Here is a 17,362-nt window from a genome sequence, read left to right on the forward strand (position 1 = left end):
ATTTCATTGCTTATTATGGGAAGTTTCATTCAAATTCTGTTTCAATCTATTTTATAATTTTTGTGTTTGAATTTCAGTGCTTTGGAAAAGATCATCGTTCAAGGATACAAAGCCTTACGTTTACAATACTTTTTTACCGCTGGAGCTGATGAAGTGAAAGCTTGGACTATTCAGGTACTAACCATGACACTCAATTAGTGATTATTAATTAGTTTCATCCAGTATCGTACGAACTTTTATTCCGAATCACACCCAAAACCAGTTTTGGACGCTCTATGTTTTGCCGTCCATATGAATTCTATCAGATGAAACGTAACTTGCCAAACATCGTCTGTTTAATCTAATAGAATTTATTAGGACGGCAAAAATTCGTACGTCTAAAAATCGATGTGTGTGTAGCTAGCCAAACATATTACTACTCAGCATTGTGCTAAGATTAATTTCGCTTGAGTCCACAGAACTTTAAAGAACTTTCACTTGATTTATACTTAGCAAATAGAAATATTAGAATTCAAGTCAACGTCTTTTGCAAGAATAAGGATGAGACCTTATTGGGCGTTTTCAGACGAGTCGGCAGGGCAAGAAGCTCTCCAATTGGCTGACTGAGTTGGCGTTCGGGAATCAGCCAATCTGAGAGCTTCCTGCCGTGCCGGAAAACGTCTGAAAAACTCCCAATATGGTCTCGCCTCAAGAAATTATTTATTTATCACATTGTGTACAAATACTTAACATGAGGAAAGGCAAAACAGGCTCATGCCCAAAACTGTCCCATTTCCAATTTATACTATACTGTCCAAATCAAAATGTTGGTTATGTCACTTTCACTTTTCAAAATGTAATTTACGTTCTTCAATACTCATATGAACGAGTAAATTTTGAATCAAATAGATACTATTAGAGTCTAAAATCAAAAAATCTAGAACAGTGACTTAGTAATTATTCAAAAAGTCTAAATTTTGAATAAAACTAGAAATTTTTGAACTAAAAACTTTATGCTTAAATATAAGTTCTAAGTTATATTATATTTTTATAATTAATACAATTTTCATCCTTGTGTCTATTGTATTGTGGATATATTACCATGATGTATATTGTGTGAAATGAAACAATAGAAGATGGGTATTTGTAGATATTCTGACAAATCTTCAATGAATCTATAAAAATTAATATTAACTAGATACTGTTCTGATATGTTGTAGAATTAACTCATCTTTTTCAATTCAATCGGTTAATAAGGAATGGAGTTATCGTGTTCACAGACATACACACACACACATACGGTACACACACACAGACCAATACCCAAAATCATGTTTTTGGACTCAGGGGACCTTGAAACGTATAGAAAACTTGACATTGGGGTACCTTAATTTTTTTGGAAAGCAATACTTTCCTTACCTATGGTATAGGGCAAGGAAAGTTAAAATAGGGAATTTTTTTGAGTTATTATAGTATTTATAGTGTAGTTATTGACAAAATAACCGTATTTTGCGTTCCATCTAATAGTAGTGTAAAAAGTTGAAAAATATTGCTACAGAGTATGTACTTGATTAAACTCCACTAATAGTACAAATGAAGCTTTCTGGAATAAATTGGTGAGTTTACTTACTTATTACGTTCTACAAATATTCATAAAACTTTCACTTGATTTATACTTAGCAAATAGAAATATTAGAATTCAAGTCAACGTCTTTTGCAAGAATAAGGATGAGACCTTATTGGGCGTTTTCAGACGAGTCGGCAGGGCAAGAAGCTCTCCAATTGGCTGACTGAGTTGGCGTTCGGGAATCAGCCAATCTGAGAGCTTCCTGCCGTGCCGGAAAACGTCTGAAAAACTCCCATATGGTCTCGCCTCAAGAAATTATTATTTATCACATTGTGTACAAATACTTAACATGAGAAAGGCTCATGCCCAAAACTGTCCCATTTCCAATTTATACTATACTGTCCAAATCAAAATGTTGGTTATGTCACTTTCACTTTTCAAAATGTAATTTACGTTCTTCAATACTCATATGAACGAGTAAATTTTGAATCAAATAGATACTATTAGAGTCTAAAATCAAAAAATCTAGAACAGTGACTTAGTAGTTATTCAAAAAGTCTAAATTTTGAATAAAACTAGAAATTTTTGAACTAAAAACTTCACACTTGAATATAAGTTTCAAGTTATATTTTATAATTAATACAATATTCATCCTTGTGTCTATTGTATTGTAGGCTATATTACCATGATGTATATTGTGTGAAATGAAATAATAGAAGATGGGTATTGAATTGTTTGTTTTATTTATGTACATGTCATGTGTTTTTGTAGATATTCTGACAAATCTTCAATGAATCTATAAAAATTAATATTAACTAGATACTGTTCTGATATGTTGTAGAATTAACTCATAAAAACAATCTCATCTTATTCATCGTTTCTCAATTCTCATCTTATTCATACAACTACTCAAACAAAACTAACAGCATATTGTATAATAATAGAATTTCGTACAGTATAATGAAAACTATCGAAGTATAAAAATCTAACTAACTTATTCTATTATTTATATTTATTCAATGATACACAAAACACAATTCAAATATTTTATGATTTTATTTTGTGAAATTGTTTTGTTTTGGTGAACAGAAAGGCACAAAAGCACCCCAGGCAGCTGGAAGAATCCACACAGATTTTGAAAGAGGATTCATCATGGCTGAAGTTATGCATTATGAAGATTTCAAGGAGGAAGGGTCGGAAGCAGCATGCAAGGTAATAACCAAGTAATAGCAGGGAATTCTCAATATTTCAGAAAAATCTTAAAATTAATATATGGATGTGAATATACAATGAAAAATGAAAATCAAAGCACGCTTTTAATATTTACTTGTACACAACATGTTTCGAACTCTTTGTAATGTAAAATATTGATTCAAATTTTTCAAATAATTATTCCTGGACCAAAAATTAAGTGGCGAAACAGTGATGTATGATTTCATTAGCTAATAATACTTTTGACAACATTAACTCTTATTAGAATTTTGGAGTGAAATGGTACGGCCCAGCCTAGTTTTTCCTCAATGGTCATAACTATATCATGATTTTAGTGTTTTGTAGGATAAATGAAATGAGTTTTATTGATTTCTATTCATTGCTGTGCTAGATCTTGACAGACCCTTTGCACAAAACCAGAATTACAAAATATATATTCAGATAATTTGACAAAATAAACAATAGCATAATAGTCCAGTCTCTATATACATTGGTGCATGCAATTTATATTGCAGTTCTGATTTTTTAATATATTATTTGGGTACATAAGAGAAGTCCAGAACCAATTTCTTCATGCAAAATTTCCTTGTGCTAGATACAGGGTGGCCCAAAAACCTCGTATTTTCGGTTCATTTTCCAGTTTTCAGCTATTTCTGCCAAATATCGTAATCGGACGGAAAAATTTGCTCTCGCCTTTTATCAGATCATAAAATTCTAAATAAAATGAGATCATTCGGAACTCTCTATCTCCAATGAGTACTGAGTTATGATTTTTTAAAATGAGTGAAATTTGAAGAAAAAATCAATTTTGATGAATTCTAGTTTTTGATCAACTATATTTTCCGATTGTTACAATATATGTATAACTCAAAATCCCTCTGGGCGTATTTTTGTGCTCTACAATCTGAGATCAGGTAGAGCGCTCTATATCATATAGATTTTCAGGTACACCTGACAAAATTGCTCCTTGTATTGTGAAATACACCTAATTTTCAGCTTCAACCATCATCACCAAACCACATTGTCCTCACATTGATATTTCGCACAATGAAATAAGTTCATGACATTATGTTCTATGAGAATCACCCGTTAGATGCACTTCATTTCAGTATTTCCTAGTGGAGAGGCGCGCTTAAGGACAACTCAAGGATCAAAATTTCAAACACTTATAACTTTTGACACAATGCTCAGATACAGATTTCATCGCACTACACTTCATTCTTCTCGTCTCGTCAAGGCGTCAATTACGATATTTGGCAGAAATAGCTGAGAACTGGAAAATGAGCCGAAAATACGAGGTTTTTGGGCCACCCTGTATCCAGCACAAGGAAATTTTGCATGAAGAAATTGGTTCTGGACTTCTCTTATGTACCCAAATAATATATTAAAAAATCAGAACTACAATATAAATTGCAAGCACACCACTTTTTTATGTCTATATTGACTGGACTATAATGAAAACTAACAGTGTTTTGTAAAAATTTGATAATCTAAATATTAATAGAGTTATTTGATTTTCAATTATTATTATTATTGTACATACAGGTAACCGTAAATAACAAAGTGAAGATGAATAGATCTATAGTAGGTAAATATCAATAAACGAAATTCATATACGTAGAGTACCTAGATAAAATTGGTTTTTATTAGCACATTTATTACAAAAATGATTTATAAGAATTTGAGCGAAGTGGAGGCATAAATGTATAACACAATTCGAATTGCTGAATTCACCAATAGATAAATGATTTACAAAAACTAAATGGATAGATTTATTTGGTTTTGGTTCGTATACAATAAATTAACAAGAGTTATGAGCAAAGTTAAAGCATACCACTCCTCCACTTTACTAACTATGAGTGGTTCACAATCTAGAACATTACAATTGTCTGAAAATTTTAATTTGAGATTTTTAATAATGTTTGGATTTCTATTTATTTCCAGAGTGCCGGAAAATACAGACAACAGGGCCGAAACTATGTGGTGGAGGATGGAGACATCATATTTTTCAAGTTCAACGTAACTGCGCCAGCAAAGAAGAAATAAATCGAGTTTCACACCCTCTCTAAGACTGCCAGGAGCATTATTTATTCACATATCTTTACATTTTTATTTTTTTATTTATTTTATATGGAACATTGACATCCATTCCTCTCAAAACCTCTAACCTTTCACTATCTATTAACAGTAAGTTGTGTATTCATAACTGTTTTTCAGTTTGCATTTTATGAAATTGTGAATAAATTTGTTTCTGACAGTGACCTCAATGATTATTTGTTTTGAATAATAAATCAAAAGCTTCCCTTCAGTCAAAAGCTTTCCTCCAAACAAAATTAAGAACCACAATAGTAATTTAGATGTGTATATGCCACCACCCATCAACGCATCTCTTCAATGTATGAGGGTGAGTTAATTACCTACAATTTATTCACCAGTTGAGAATATTCACCTACAATTTATTTCAATTTCGGTTTATCTCGACAGTACCATCAAATCGGTTACTAGTTACTACTAACTATTATTTTATCAGTATCGATTTTCATTGTTTTATTCCATTTATCAGTCATCATGTACAATTCACTTCATAAGGAAAAGGCACACCAGGCGCATGCCCAAAAATGGCATACTATTCATAATAATTCCAATTATTCATTATGCATTTATAATTAATTATTCCAATTGATACTGCAGGTTGTGTCATAGGATACTATTTGATTCCACGATTTACACTTTAAATACAAGGAAAAATACACAGATTCTGAAATTACTGCTCTTGAAAGGGCTACTTTATTAGAAATTATTTAAAACAAAATGAAAACATGAAGTACCATATTATTTGAAACAGATTCTGAATTTAAAAATAGTTATATCTAAAATTAACAAAACTAAAAAAAATCTGGTGTGGTACACTCACACAACTTTCCTTGCTCATTGATCTATAAGCCTCATTCTTAAACGAGGATAATTTCGGGGAATAACATTATGCCGATTGGCGGCTAAATAATTAAAACTATGATTATACTATTGTTATTGTTTTCAGAGTACATTTTCCTTTGTTTGAATTATGGAATTTGAGGATTTTTTAAAAGTTGTCAAAACAGCTGTTCTACAAATAAAATAACGACTTGTGTTCTTTTGAATAAACTGCACTACCTACCTACCTCACGCACGAGAAGGAGGTTACAAAGTAAATTTCTCAGGGATGGGGTGGACCCCCTGTTAGTTTCCCAGGGAGGAGACTCATGCCAGTTAATAGAGCTGATAAATAACTATACAGGGTATGAATTTGAAAAAAAACGGTCAAGTCATTTTTGTGAAAATCGTGATAGAAATTAAACAAATTTCATTCTTCTCAGGAATATTACGGAAACTCCTGCAATTTTCCCAGAAATGAGACTCATGTCAGTTGATAGGGCTTATCTATCTAGGGTATAAATTTGAAGAAAATCGTTAGAGCCGTTTTCGAGAAAACTATGAAAAATATGGTTTTTAGCAATTATCAGCCATTTTTTTCTGCCATTTTGAATTGAATTTTATTGAATTTCTTATTGTCGGATCCTCATGGTATAAGGACCTTAAGTTTAAAATTTCAAGTCAATCGGTTAATTAGGAATGGAGTTATCGTGTTCACACACACAGACCAACACCCAAAAATCATGTTTTTGGACTCAGGGGACCTTGAAACGTATAGAAAACATGAAATTAGGGTACCTTAAATTTTATTGGAAAGCAATACTTTCTTTACCTATGGTAATAGGGCAAGGAAAGTAACTAGTCCAAAAAGTCTTTGAATATTGATGAAATATAGTACCGTATGTTTAATTACCTACCCCATAACAATATTCATTTTTAACTGCATTATTCCTTACAAGTAACATGAATACATTCTATCCAATCAAAGCTGACAATATTTGAAGTGAATTCCGCCTATAGTTGCATCATTATTTGCATGGACACGCTGTCGGTCCCGGCTGCCTAAAAACAGTCGTTAGGTCATGTCAGAGGCCCTGAAATTGGTCAGGTGCTACCTGAAAACTCTGACACTAGACCTGAGCCAGCCAGGTCACTCAATATTATTATTATTAATGAAAATATTATTATGATACGTTTTCGGTTGTGAAAATCACTTCAAACTACCAACAATCCTTATTCATTAATTGTACAATACTGTCATCATAAAAATATTATGATCAGGGAGAAAAAACTAGGCTGAGTCTGTACTATTTCTCTCCCAAATTTTGATCATAAGTTCAATTAAGTTTATAAATAAGGTCAATGCTTTACATTGATGTCCGTTGGAATTGTATCTCACTATAATTAAGTATGTTATTTGCACATACCCAAAATCCGAATAATGATAGTCATAACAAAAATATAGTTGAGGTTTTTCAAGACTAGTTGAGACAAAACTCTAGTTCAGTATTCTCCTGCTCTTCCAGGCTATGATACAACAAGTCCATCACATCCTGTTTGAATCTTCTCTGCCTTGACTGTGACAGTTTATCAACTTCAGGAAGCAAACTTTTAAAGAAGGTGAGAGTTGAACTCTCCACTTCTCTCTGTGATTTCGAAACCTCAATCATGAGATCCAACACTTTTTCAATCGGTGCAACAACCTTTTCACTGCACTGAGGCTTCACTTCGGCTGAGTGTGTTGTGTCCTGAGTCAGTGGTTCTCCCAGATAGATGGTTTCAGATGGATCGATTGAGTCTGAGTTGTCATCGACGTTAATTTCCAAAACTTCTCTGAGAAAACTAGTTCTCTGAGTCTCTTCAAAGTGTTTCTTTTGCCTACGATACTGGCTGTTGACGAAATCACCGAGAAAATGCATCATGACGTCGAAGAACGGCCATTTTATTGGCTTGACAATTCCTTTCTCGTAACTTGTTTTTTGATCGCGGAGTACTCGATTCAGCGAACCTCTCAGACTCATCCAACGGCTCTTGCATTCATTCGCTGAAAAATAGAAATGTAATTACACTTTTATAAAAATATCGGGGCACCGAGCTTCGCTCCGGAGTACAAAAGCATAGAAGCAAAAAATCAGTTTATTTATTGATGAACACAATTCTTTAAAATGATTGGGGAAGGACTAATTTGCACAGCCCAAGACTGTTTCATCCCCGAATTTTGATTTATACACTATAAATAGACCAAAAAGTAGGTTATGTACCATACAATTGAATTCAGGCCCAATTTCCAGTCTAAACATTTGAAAACAGAAAAGGTCTAATTTAGATTGTTTACAAACCAAATTGAATAACAAAATAACACTCACTAATTACTTAAAACTGTAAAATAATGATTAAATTTGAAAATTCTGATATACTTTAATTTAGAATGATATACCATGTCATGTCAACAAATCAGATATTTTGATCAAGTCGATTGAAATTTCTATATAATATTTCTCGTGAGATAAGCTGATTGATTGCAAATAGTTCAACAGCTGAACATAATTCTGTTTCACTCCCACACACGCACTCGCATCTTCCGTTATCGACAGACGACGGAATTATCATCTGTTTTTCCAAGGATGAATAATTATTATCCTTTTCATGTCCATCAGCGAGTTTTCTCAGGGATGAGACCTAGTGCAATCGAATTTTTATATCATAAACCTACAATGTTCCAAATTTCGTGAAAATCGTTAGAGCCGTTTTCGAGATCCGTTGGTCATAAATAAATAAATACACAAATATATAACCAGATGTATAAATATATACAGAAATTGCTCGCTTAATACAATAGGATACTAGCAAGTGACCCGTGCTCCGCAAGGGGCTGTTTAAAGCACAAATAGATTGAATTCAATTTTATAGTTCCATGCTGATATTGAAAGTATCAACAACTGTAAAAAAAAGTAAACTCGTATGGCTTTTGTTGGTGGGGTGTCCCTTGCGGGAAGGTCCCACCGCCTGAGTATATAATTCAAGCCGTCAATGGGCCTTACGACTGTCATACTTCAGCCGGGACCAACAGTTTAACGTGCCCATCCGATAACACGGGAGTGATCTGGTTAAAAACTTTTGGTAATAATAAAAACAACTGTAATAATATACAATAGAAAAACAATTAGATTAGGCTTTTATCTAACGTAAAATTTGTATCACAAATTGAAAAAATTTGTTTCAATTATTAAAATCATAATTGATTAGAAGAAAAGATGAATATTATGGAATATTTTTTTGATTGGAGAATAATTTTATATTCCATAAGAAGGAAATTCAATGATAGGACAAAGGGACTAAACAAAATAAAACTTGTAGTACCCTTTTTATTTAAAACATTTTTAAACTTTAAAACATTTTAAACCTACTTTAAGTAGGTCGAAACTAGTCGTTGAATTGTTTTAAAGTTTTAAGTAAAAAAGGTACTACAAATTTTATTATTTTTTTCATTAATTTTAATAAAGTATCCCATTCAAGTGAAGTGATTTTATGACTAAATAATTACGACGAAAGATACAGACACGTGATAAATTTATTGCTCTGCTATTGATACATAGCCTACCTTTCATATTCATTTCTTGGGCGATCTCTTTCCACTTCTTGTCTATTATTTCTCTATTATTATAATCTGCCAAATTGAAATTGTAGATTTGTGGCCTCTCTTCAACTAGACGCAATAGTTTCAAGGTATCTTCATTATCCATCTGTTTCCAGGTACCTTCATTATCCAACCGTTTCCAAGTACCTTCATTATCCATCTGTTTCAAGGATTCTTCATTATCCGTCTGTTTCAAGGAATCTTCATTATCCGCCTGTTTCAAAGTATCTTCATTATCCATCTAGAAAAAAACATAGATACATTTAACTAAATTTCCCCACTTAGTAATGCTTTATAACCTTCTTGAATAGTATTCACAGTGATATTTATGAAAACAATATAAAAAGATGGAATTAAATAGAGAATGCATTTATTCAAATGCTAATTAATTTGCAGCATTTATTTAGGATTTTCGTTCAATAATAATTAAACAATATAAAAACTTGTAGTACACTCTTATTAAAACATTTTTAAAACTTAAAAACGTTTTAATAAAAGGGTTCTATATTGGGTTTTATATAACCCATTATTGGGTTTATATAAGGGTTTATATCAAGTTTTTATATTGTTTTCATTAATTTGAATAAAGTAGCCCATATAAGTGAAGTAATTTTATTTCACAGTGTTATAAAAAATATAGTGATATTTTCAATATCAATATTATTTTTTTATCAAACAATGATAAAAACACATAATCATGGGAATGAAAAACACGCTTATAGACCTTACTATTCCATTATATTGATATTGGACGATAATGATATTGTAATATAACATTAACAACTGATGAATTATGAAAATATTATTTATATTTTTTTGTGATTTGTGACGAGGTGTGATTTTTCGACAAAGCTGATATGTGCGTCTGATGACCTCAGAAGTGGTTACAATAATAAATTATTCTATTCTAGAAATTATTCGATTTCTAAAATTCTGCCTCAAGAAGTAATTCACAATCAATAATATGTAGGCAAACTTTGCAGAGATTGTCCATTTCTCTATAATGATATTTACTTTAAACTGCCGGCATTTTTCGAATAACAGCATTTGTGCATCTATAGAAGACAATGGCAACACTGTTCTCCTATCTTTTTCTACTTCCACTATAACGTGGATTTCATTATAGATATATCTTATCAATTCTCACCTTTTTAAGTTAAACCTACTATAAAGCTGGAAATCTGATCTTATCTGATGCATTCATCTATAGTGAGGTCCACGTTATAATGGCAGTGGAGAAAAATAGGGGAACAACGTTGCCGATCCTCTGTCTTGTCAAAGCATTCTATAGACGGTAGTTGATACAGGTTTATTCATGTAATATCAACTGTTCAAAGTAATTAATTTTATTTTATTAAGCAACAAATTATATTTTCCAATAATTTTTTTATCAATTTACAAGATTAAGATGAAATATTTTGTTATTAGTTCTACATTGTTAAAAAACGATCTGGCAACAAAGCATAGCAAGGAGGAGATAGCTCTATCCACTTTATTGAATGATAGACAAGGATAGCAATACCATTGGTAATCAAACACTGCTATTATAACGTGGACCTCACTACAGACTAGACATCAATGGAGCAAAATAGATCATGAATCTCTTCAAGATATCTCCTATTTAGCAAATATAGTTACAATAATTAGACCCAACCACTTCAAAAACAGTGAGAGTTTTTTGATTCCCACTTTTCTTTGTAATATTAATTTGCGATTTTGAAAACTTACGATTTTGAATAATTACTGTTATAACAGGTGCAATAATTTTCTATTTTTTGAACAACATAGATATTTACAGTTTTGCAGAACAATGAATTTTCAAATTTCAATATAAATTTTACAATTCCTTTTCTGAATCTAATTTTAAAAAATCACCTGAGTGTACTGTTCTGGTTCTGACAGAGAGAGTGAGTCAGCCTGATCGAATGTATCTTCATCTTCGTTTTTCACCATGTCACCATGCTCACTTGTGAATTCCCTCCACCTCTGGGTCGTCCTCCACATAATTACTCAGAATTTCATTTTGTCAAATAAATGCCATCTCCCCGATCTCTTCACTCCTAGTGCTTTTGCTGACTTGGCCTTTCGGAGCTCTCGATTGTACGAACATCGTAGGATATGCCATGTAGTCTTGCATTCGTGTACTGAAAATATTGTTGTTTACTTATTAGGTCAATTTAATAAAAGCTAATAATTGATAGTTCCAAGTAATTTTCAAGCAAATACTAGGATTCGAGTCAGCTGTATAATGTCATTTATTTTGCTAGAACCAATGACTAGTTGCTAGTCATTAGATACTAGTTTTTATTTAATCGACCTATTGTTTCATGATTTAGCATACAGCAGACACACTGGACTTTTGACATAAATAACTCTCAAATACGTACTATAAATGAACACATGTAGAACATCTATGTAATTTCATTGAAATAGCATTAACTTATTAGTCTCATCACATACACATTGATTCTTGGACGTAAATTTTTCCCGTCTTTCTAGACCAACAGAAAAAATTTATGTCACCATTAGCAGTATTGATTCAAAATCTTCATATCACCAAAATTCATAGTGAACGTAGATTATGAAAATCAATTATTGTGCCAATAATGATATAGGCAAGTGTGAAAAAACTATTGTACATTCTATTATAACATTATTATCAATTAAATAAATAAATAAATAAATAAATAAATAGATTTTATTGTCGTAGACCAATATAGGTAATTGACAAAGTCATGGTAATACAATTACGAAATAATAAGTCAAAGCAATAGTTTAAAGTCACAAAGTAGAATTACATCAAGTAGAATCGAAAAACTCTGTCAATTATTAATTCTACATTGTTGAAAAACGATCTGGCAACAAAGCATAGCAAGGAAGAGATAGCTCTATCTACTTTATTGAATGATAGACAAGGATAGCAATATCATTACTAATCAAACACTGCCATTATAACGTGGACCTCACTATAGACTAGACATCAATGGAGCAAAATACATTATGAATATCTTCAAGATATCTCCTATTGAGCAAATATAGTTACAATAATTAGACCCAACCACTTTAAAAACAGTGAGAGTTTTTGTGATTTCCACTTTTCTTTGTAATATTAATTTGCGATTTTGAAAACTTATCTTGTTTTGAAAACTTTGAAAACGATTTTGAAAACTTACGATTTTGAATAATTACCGTTATAACAGGTGCAATAATTTTCTATTTTTTGAACAACATAGATATTTAATTTTTTGCAGAACAATGAATTTTTCAATTTCAATAATATAAATTTTACAATTCCTTTTCTGAATTTAATTTTAAAAAATCACCTGAGTGTACTGTTCTGGTTCTGACAGAGAGAGTGAGTCAGCCTGATCGAATGTATCTTCATCTTCGTTTTTCACCATGTCACCATGCTCACTTGGTGAATTCCCTCCACCTCTGGGTCGTCCTCCCACATAATTACTCAGAAATTTCATTTTGTCAAATAAATGCCATCTCCCCGATCTCTTCACTCCTAGTTCTTTTGCTGACTTGGCCTTTCGGAGCTCTCGATTGTACGAACATCGTAGGATATGCCATGTAGTCTTGCATTCGTGTACTGAAAAATATTATTGTTTACTTATTAGGTCAATTTAATAAAAGCTAATAATTGATAGTTCCAAGTAATTTTCAAGCAAATGCTAGGATTCGAGTCAGCTGTATAATGTCATTTATTTTGCTAGAACCAATGACTAGTTGCTAGTCATTAGATACTCGTTTTTATTTAATCGACCAATTGTTTCATGATTTAGCATACAGCAGACACACTGGACTTTTGACATAAATAACTCTCAAATACGTACTATAAATGAACACATGTAGAACATCTATGTAATTTCATTGAAATAGCATTAACTTATTAGTCTCATCACACACACATTGATTCTTGGACGTAAATTTTTCCCGTCTTTCTAGACCAACAGAAAAAATTTTATGTCACCATTAGCAGTATTGATTCAAAATCTTCATATCACCAAAATTCATAGTGAACGTAGATTATGAAAATCAATTATTGTGCCAATAATGATATAGGCAAGTGTGAAAAAACTATTGTACATTCTATTATAACATTATTATCAATTGGGCTATATATCATGTAACAAACTATATTATTATCATGTAACAAACACAGTATTGCTAGGCTACATACCTGTACTTTCCATTTCATCAGCAATTTGCTTCCATAAGATTTGTAGAACAGCTTTATTATAATAGTCCTTCAAATCGAAATTGTAGATCGCTGGTCTCTCTTTTATATGATGCAATAGTCTTTTTGCTTTGAACACTTCCATCTTCCATCGCTTGGAAGTCTACAACAGAAGAGAATGTCAGCAAAATTATTGGAAAGCTGAAAAACTCCAGGTCACAGGATATTCATGGTTTGTCAACACTTGTGCTGAAAACAACATCTGGACTTGTGGCCAAGCCAATGGCTGAAGCAATAAACTGCTGTTTTGAGGTGGCTAAATTTCCAGATATCTTAAAGATAGCCAGGACAGTGCCCATATACAAAAGAGGGGAAAATGGTTCTGCCAACATCAGACCCGTCTCCATTGTTCCGGTTTTCTGAAAAGTAATTGAGACTGAAATGAAGCAGCAACTGACAGAGTACTTTGAGAGTAACAATCTGCTGTCCCCTTTTCAGCATGGGTTTAGAAATGGACGCTCCACCACAAGTGCTCTGTTGGCTATGATTATGATTTTCATATTTTTCAGTTTATTCTTGTTTAATTTACAGGGTTTACTATATTAATCGTTGAGTTTGAACACTTGTCCACCTGAAAACAGAAGAGTAGGCTAAGGATTATAATACACCAAGCCGGACATGAATGGATAAAATGACTACTCTAACCAAGTGGAAAGGCTTTAGCATTGGAGTAGATGATGCACCAGAAGTATTCAGTCATTTTGTATGCATAGTGCATTTTTCTCTAATTTAGTAGAAAAAATGTTTGTGTCTGGTGTGATGTCGAAATAGTATATTTCGCAACTAGAGCAGAAAATTAGATTTTTCCGGCTCGAAATCGGTTTTCAAGTCCGAGGCCGTAGGCCGAGGACTAAAAAAGATTGAGAGCCAGAAAAACATTTTTGCCCGTGGTGCGAACGCTATTTTTCGCCACACACAAAAATAAACAATATATATATATATATATATATATATATATATATATATATATATATATATATATATATATATATATGTGTGTGTGAGAATAGTTGTTTACTAAGCACTTCCGAAAGCAGAAGTGGAAGGTGATAGCTCTAGCAAATCTGAGGTAATCTGAATATCAGGAAATTGTCCAAGTATTTTTATTTTTTATTCTGATTTGTCTAAATAACCTAAAAGATGATGCTCAATTATGTGGGGGTTGAGTTTATACTTTTTTATTCTTTCAAATGACAATAAGATGATATTATTATAAATGTTTTAATTATTGAATAATGAACACAAATAATAAAAAGTTTTTTGATCAGCTGTTTTCTGATCACCTTTCTTAGTTCCATGTTAGCGGCTGGAAAGGGTACTCTTTCCGGCCTAGGCTGGAAAGAAACCTGTTCTGACGTCAGACGAGAGTCGTCTGCAAACAATGTCTTTCAGATCTACGTAGGGACTGGAAAACAGCTGCTTTCTGTGCAGTGTGGCAAAAATGTTATATTGTTGGATATTTTTTGAGACATTGGAAAAAAGTGCACTGCACATTAACTGCACTGTCTGGAGTGACATGTTCTCACCTACTCCAATAATAAAGCCCCCCATAACACTCGGTCGAAGCAGTCATGATGTCCGTTTGAATCCAGCATGATGTGACATCACCCTAATCAGACTAAAAAAATTGAGTCGAAATTGGGATCAAACTTTTTAACTGCTAGGGCTGGCCACTAGCGATACTGCAACTTCAGACATGTATTTTGTGTCGTCTGAAAAAAGCTTCAAACTAAATTTTTCAGGTTAGGCTATTGTGTCTTCAATTTTTTGTTGTTTCATTCTTTATTTGCTGCTCTATTTGAGTTTATATTATTTTTTATCATCATAATTTGAAATTTTTCTGTGTTTTATTCTTATTGGTTGTTTATTTCATTTTAAAATGTACGTGCTGCGTGTCTTGCATCGTAAAATGTAGCTTGTGTGCGCTGCCTCGCGTGCATCTCAACACACACACATGTTCATTATGCATGTTCTGTCATCAGCGAGAGGCTTGGAACACAGCAGCATCCAACATGTAAACACCTAATAACAATAAAATAAACTATTGGGAAATCACAAAATTATGATTATACAAAAAAATAATCTCAAATAGATTATAAAAACCTAACCTCAAAAATTTTGTTTGAAGCCACAACTGTGTTGACACAACAATGTATGATGGCATGTATGTACACATATGTTCTGTCGTTAGTGGCCACCTTTAGGCTGGCCACTAACAACAGGACAAGTGTGTCAAACATGTTTGAATAGACATGTCCTCAATAAAAAAAGACACAAAAAGATTCAAACTTAGAAAAACTTTTTGACAGCAGTTTCTTACTTGGAATAAAAAACCAAAATATCCCTGCAAAATAACAAATCATGATACAAAATAGTTATTTGTATATCTAGAATGAAAAGTACTGTTTTTTCTCCTGAGGGAGAAAAAAAATTTCACTCATGATATACACAAAATTTTTCCTCCGCCTACATTTTTATAAAAACTGCAAATAAAATAATTTTTTAAAATGTATGGGACCAAACAATGTCTTACAACATAATCTAAAAATTAAACAGAAACAGCTGGCTTGTAATCATAGTTCTCCGCTGACAGTCCAATGCGCTATCTGTCTGCAAAAGTTGTAACAAGAATGGCCGCCACAACTACAGCTATGATGAAGTTCCCGTTTCAAATTTGATTAGTTAATGAGGAATATTCATTGACTGGTATTTTAAATAAAATGGAATAAAAAAAATTATACATTTTTTTAGTATAGTGATATGAAGTTTGTAATAATTTTACTATACAAAAATAAATTTCATAATATTGATCAAATTTCTGGTTGAGGTATTGAATTTAGTTGGTTTAATGATTACTCTATAATGCTTCCTCATCTGAGCTTAGACCTTCCAATCTATTTCAAATGTACGTTCTTAAAATAGAGATGCTTCCCATGTTATTTAAATGGAGTTACTTTTACGCTCTAGGGAGTTTTCCTGTTTTTTCCTCCTGAGAGCGAAAAAGTGACACTTTAGTATTATAATTTATAATACTAATTTATAATACTATTTATAATACTAATCCGAATAATAATTTCAAAAGTACAATAATCATTTATCAATCAATAAAATTCTCATGTTGTGTCATGCAACAACACATCTGTTAAACAATTATATTACAAACATGATAGTTTGGCCTTACTGCGTATAAAACCGTACTAAAGTAGCCAACCTACATTCAGTAAGGAATATACAGTCAATTTATCCGTTACCACTCGAAGTAATCTGAAAGCTCACAATGTAGATTAATAAGGAAAATACAATATTAAAACAGTAAAACTATTTCAAAACATACCTTTTCTGCCATTCTGTGTGATGTGTGACTGAGTTGTTCGGGAAGCAATGAAGCAAACGAAGAGAAGCAAGCTTACATGAAGCGTTTTCCAGCTTTAATTAGCCAAGGAAATCAAAAAGTACTTATTGTCTCTGTAATTTTCAAACTATCAACATTTATTTCAATTTAATATAAACCTCTTAAAGATCAAACTAAATATTAACCTGGTTTGTAGTAACAACACTCTGTTTGAAATATGAAATGAAATAATTGAGGTTATATTGAACGTCGTTCGATGCTGTGTTCTGTGTTGTGTTCGTGTGTTGCTGGGCAGTCTTGCAACATCTCTGCCACTGTGCATCGTTGGTAAAAAGTTTGATCGTTGTGCTATGTTTCCGAAAGCAAATACAAATAGTTCTTCATTGATAAAAAAAAACCATATGCATTCCTTATTCAACTCATATAAGCTAACAATATTCAGTTCAAGAGTAATATTTT

At 32.1% G+C, this 17,362-nt stretch overlaps 3 protein-coding genes across 3 annotated transcripts in view; 1 reads left to right on the forward strand and 2 right to left on the reverse strand.

The window, feature by feature from the left end:
* LOC120353318 (obg-like ATPase 1) overlaps positions 1-4,804 on the forward strand; it is a 10,093-nt gene extending 5,289 nt beyond the window's left edge. Inside the window, exons 2-4 of the mRNA XM_039436580.1 lie at positions 78-174; positions 2,636-2,758; positions 4,703-4,804. Of these exons, the coding sequence (XP_039292514.1) occupies positions 78-174; positions 2,636-2,758; positions 4,703-4,804 (322 nt within the window). The remainder of the gene's footprint in view (positions 1-77; positions 175-2,635; positions 2,759-4,702) is intronic.
* The window catches only part of LOC111045818 (obg-like ATPase 1), a 56,470-nt gene that overhangs the window by 25,945 nt on the left and 13,163 nt on the right, over positions 1-17,362 (reverse strand). The gene's annotated exons all lie outside the window — the stretch shown is intronic.
* Positions 4,749-17,185, reverse strand: LOC111045815. The gene is made up of 5 exons (XM_039436054.1): positions 16,886-17,185; positions 13,495-13,654; positions 12,632-12,903; positions 9,273-9,549; positions 4,749-7,715 (listed from the first exon to the last, which is right to left on the reverse strand). The coding sequence occupies exons 1-5, from the start codon at positions 16,895-16,897 to the stop codon at positions 7,153-7,155; spliced, it is 1,284 nt and encodes a 427-aa protein (XP_039291988.1). The 5' UTR covers positions 16,898-17,185; the 3' UTR covers positions 4,749-7,152.

Source organism: Nilaparvata lugens, chromosome 10 (assembly GCF_014356525.2).
Source record: "Nilaparvata lugens isolate BPH chromosome 10, ASM1435652v1, whole genome shotgun sequence".
NCBI classification, from domain to species: domain Eukaryota; kingdom Metazoa; phylum Arthropoda; class Insecta; order Hemiptera; family Delphacidae; genus Nilaparvata; species Nilaparvata lugens.